The sequence below is a fragment of the Cryptosporidium hominis genome, assembly GCF_000006425.1.
Source record: "Cryptosporidium hominis TU502 chromosome 2 CHRO012102, whole genome shotgun sequence".
Classification (NCBI taxonomy): Eukaryota; Apicomplexa; class Conoidasida; order Eucoccidiorida; family Cryptosporidiidae; genus Cryptosporidium; species Cryptosporidium hominis.
The window spans coordinates 1-3694 of record NW_666897.1 but is presented as its reverse complement, the minus strand read 5'-3'; the positions used below and the strand labels follow the sequence as shown (position 1 = coordinate 3694).

General features: G+C 28.3%; 1 protein-coding gene across 1 annotated transcript; it reads right to left on the bottom strand.

The window, feature by feature from the left end:
- Positions 1-9: 9 nt before the first annotated feature.
- On the bottom strand, positions 10-3555 carry Chro.20383 (hypothetical protein). The annotated part of the gene is made up of 1 exon (XM_660250.1): positions 10-3555. The coding sequence occupies one exon, from the start codon at positions 3553-3555 to the stop codon at positions 10-12; it is 3546 nt and encodes a 1181-aa protein (XP_665342.1).
- Positions 3556-3694: the final 139 nt, after the last annotated feature.

The following is a 3694-nucleotide window of genomic DNA, read 5'->3' as shown; positions in this document are numbered from 1 at the left end:
CACCTTTGATTACGAATACCTCTTTTTGGGAATGGGGAACAGGCCCCCCCCCTCGAGGTCTAGATTTTTTTTGCTGATCACACTCATGTTTTCCTTTTTGTTATCTCTATGGAACCAAATCTCTAAATTATTCAGTGATAGTTGAAATTTAAAGATCCTTTCTTCTTCAACACTACTATTAAAGTTATTATTATTATTAACATTGTTATTATTATTATTATTTGTGTTGTTATTATCATTGTTAATGTTATCTTTACCAGATCTCAAGTCACTCCTCTTAGAGTTGATTTGATGATGATCATTTTCATTAATCGGAGACAAATTTAAATGATGATGATTATGAGTATTTCCTACCTCATTAGAGAATCTTCTTCTAAACAAACTGAAACTTCTTCTTGAAGAGCTTACAAGATTGTCCAAGCTTGCACTATGTCTTCTTGTAACTGTTTTCATATAATTATCATCATTATCAACCATTTCAAATTGATGATCAGAATGAAAATGATCATCTTTTGGTATTAATGCTAATGAAGAGTTTGAAGAAAGTCTATGTTTGAAAGAATTCCATCCATTTAAAAAGCCTCCTACCTTTTTTTGAGACTTTGAAATCTTATTTGAATGTGCTAAAGTAAAGTACTCAAAGGAACCTTCTCCTCCGTGATTTAATTGACGATGACTATCTTCTCCTATTCCTAAAGTTTCTTCATTCATTTTCACAGAAAATCTAAAGTCCATTAATGCTTGATTTTCTTCATCCGAATTAAACTCAGCAAATTCATTTTGAACAAGATTTGAATCTGAGATATTTGAATTAATTCGTGATAAATTACTTTTATTTGAACAATGACAAATCAAAAATGGATCTAACTTTACCACGCTTTGGGGTTTCATAATATAAGAATCATTACCTTTATTTAATCTTAAAGACGGTGATCCAGTAACGATAGATTTAGATTTTGAAAAACCAATCCTTCTTTCTTCTATTAGTATTTCCATATTAAAACTTTTAAGTCTTTCATCAAATTGAATAACTGAACCATCTTTAATCTCAAACTCTAAAGAATTCCAAGGTCGAACTATATCATCCAAACATGCAGTAACTGGAAGAGCTAAAACTATTGGAATTGATTCATCAAGTGGAAAAAATAGAGGATTTGTAATTTCAAAGTTAATATAATCAAAACTATTCACACTGTAAACTTCGTTTGTACCTTTAATACATTTCCATTTAAATCCTTTCCCATGATCAAGACTCTTTGTCTCATCTTCATTTTGCTCTTTTTCATGATACTTATTATTATTTTTCCTCCTATCATTTTCTTTTCCCTCCTCCTCATCATCATCATCTTCATCCTCTTCCTCATCCTCTTCCTCCACCTTATCTTCTATAATATAATCAAATTTTGTACCTTTTGATGTTAATCCATAACTTGAAATATTGATTCCATCACTTCTTGTATCTACAAAAAAGTATCTCATTGTAGATCCTTCACATCTTGGATATCTCATCCTAATTAACCATATATCATTCCACCAACTGTTAATTCTTTGAATATAAGGAGCAGAAACTGAAAAAGTAGCTAAACTAAAAATGAATCTAAAATTATTCAAATTTGCTTGTATTTGAAGATAATGATCTCCTATTGCATTAATAATAATACCAAGAAGTTCTGGTCTATTCATCATACAATTTGTAAAACAAGGATCCTCCTCGCCATTTAAATCTCCTCCTCTAAGCTCCATCATCCCCTCTTCCTGATGAACTTTTTCCATATCTTCAACTAAAATATTCATATTGTTTTCACCTCCATTCTTTCTTAAAGCATAGTTTCTTAATATAAAAGTATCATCCATTACTGGAATTCCTGCTCCATCAATTGCAAATACTATTGGTATATTAACCATACCAAATAAGATACCAAATGTATCTGATCCATGAATCTCAGTATTAACTTCATTCTGAATATTTCTAGATAGAACAAAACAAGAATTTAATGAAGGAATAAATACATCCAATATTGGATCTCTACCTTGTACATTATCTTCAGAACTCATCATCTTAAAGTAATCTTTACTTGAATTAAATTTATCAATTTCATCCATAATATAATTACCTCCAATATTTTTAACAAATGGAAGCTGAACTCTTAATTGTGAGATTTCTAGACTAATCTTTAATGATTCATGATCTAAAACTTTCTCATCTTTTCCTTCCTTTTCAGTCTCTAAAATAAACAAGAAATTAAGATTATGACTAAAGGCTATAGCTGGATGATAAGTATTTGAAAATACTGAAATATAATAATCATCATTTTCGGTACCGGTATTCTTATTAGTACATTCTGATTTCCTTATTTGTCGTTCTCTTGCTTCTTTTTCTATTTCTTCCTCATTATAATTCAGTAGAAAATTTGAATCTTCTTTAATCCTACTATTAATCTTTTTTGAATATGATTCAAAGTATCTAGAAGAAACATTATTAGACATTTCCATATCATTAAATTCTGGAAAGATCACCACCATTGTATTGAATTTAGATCTGATCTCAATTGAAGTAATAGGAATATTCTTTAAAGATTTTAATAAACTAGTAACAGTATCTACATGTTTAGAATCTTGAGAATTAGTTTTTTGAGCTTCAAAAAACATACTTTGACTTTTTAAAGTATTTTGATCTTGATTGAATTTAAAGCTTTGATTGGATGATCTTTTTCTATTTAAACCAATTAGAGCATCATCCAAATGAATTGTCTTAAACTTATCATACATATAAGATATATCTATAAATTGTCTAAAAATGAGTGGAATGACTGATAAAAATGTTGGAGAAATTGTAATTTCTATAGAAATTGGACTACCCATAATAGAAGAAGAGGTACCTAGATTCATTTCATTACTCTTAAGCGTGATAATTGGTATAATATAAATTTCTTTACCAGCACTCTTAAAACATCTTTTATGTTTTTTTTCATTATCAAAATCTTCTTCTTCTATTGGTCTTTTTCCAAAAACTGGAAAAATCTTTGGTTTTGAATTTAATAATAAATCTGGATGATTAAAGGGTACCGGTAAAGGTAAACTTAGGCCATACTCCCAACTTGGAAATAACTCATCATCTATAGAATTTTGACCTGGATTCTTATTCTTTCTATCAATTGTAATATATTCTGGCAACATAGAAGATGAATATTCTGAAAATAAATTCTTTAAAGGAGATAAACAAACATAATCTAGACTTGAACAAGTCTTTGTAAAATACATATCTACGGTACTTGTAATTTTATCATTATCAGAAGTAGTAGTAGTAGTACGCTTAATTCTTTCATATAATATTGACCAAATACATATATCCCGAATCTTGAACTTAATCTTAACAATTCTAGTTGCTTCCTTTTTAAGAATTAGTTTAATACATTCAAAAAATCTCTTTAAGATATTTTCACTCTTTTGATTATTTCTATATTCAAAAATATTACTTAAATATATAATAAGTTTTAAATTCATCTTCTTGAGTGAAAAATCCAACATTCCCCAGGTTCCATTTCTAATAACCATTACATTAAATTCTTTAAATCCTGCTTTAATCCTCCATTCTCTAATATATTTACTAATATGATCAAATTTTGATAAAGTTATTACTGATGATCTTGATCTAAATTGGTGATCTAATCCTCTACTAATTTGTTGATTATTG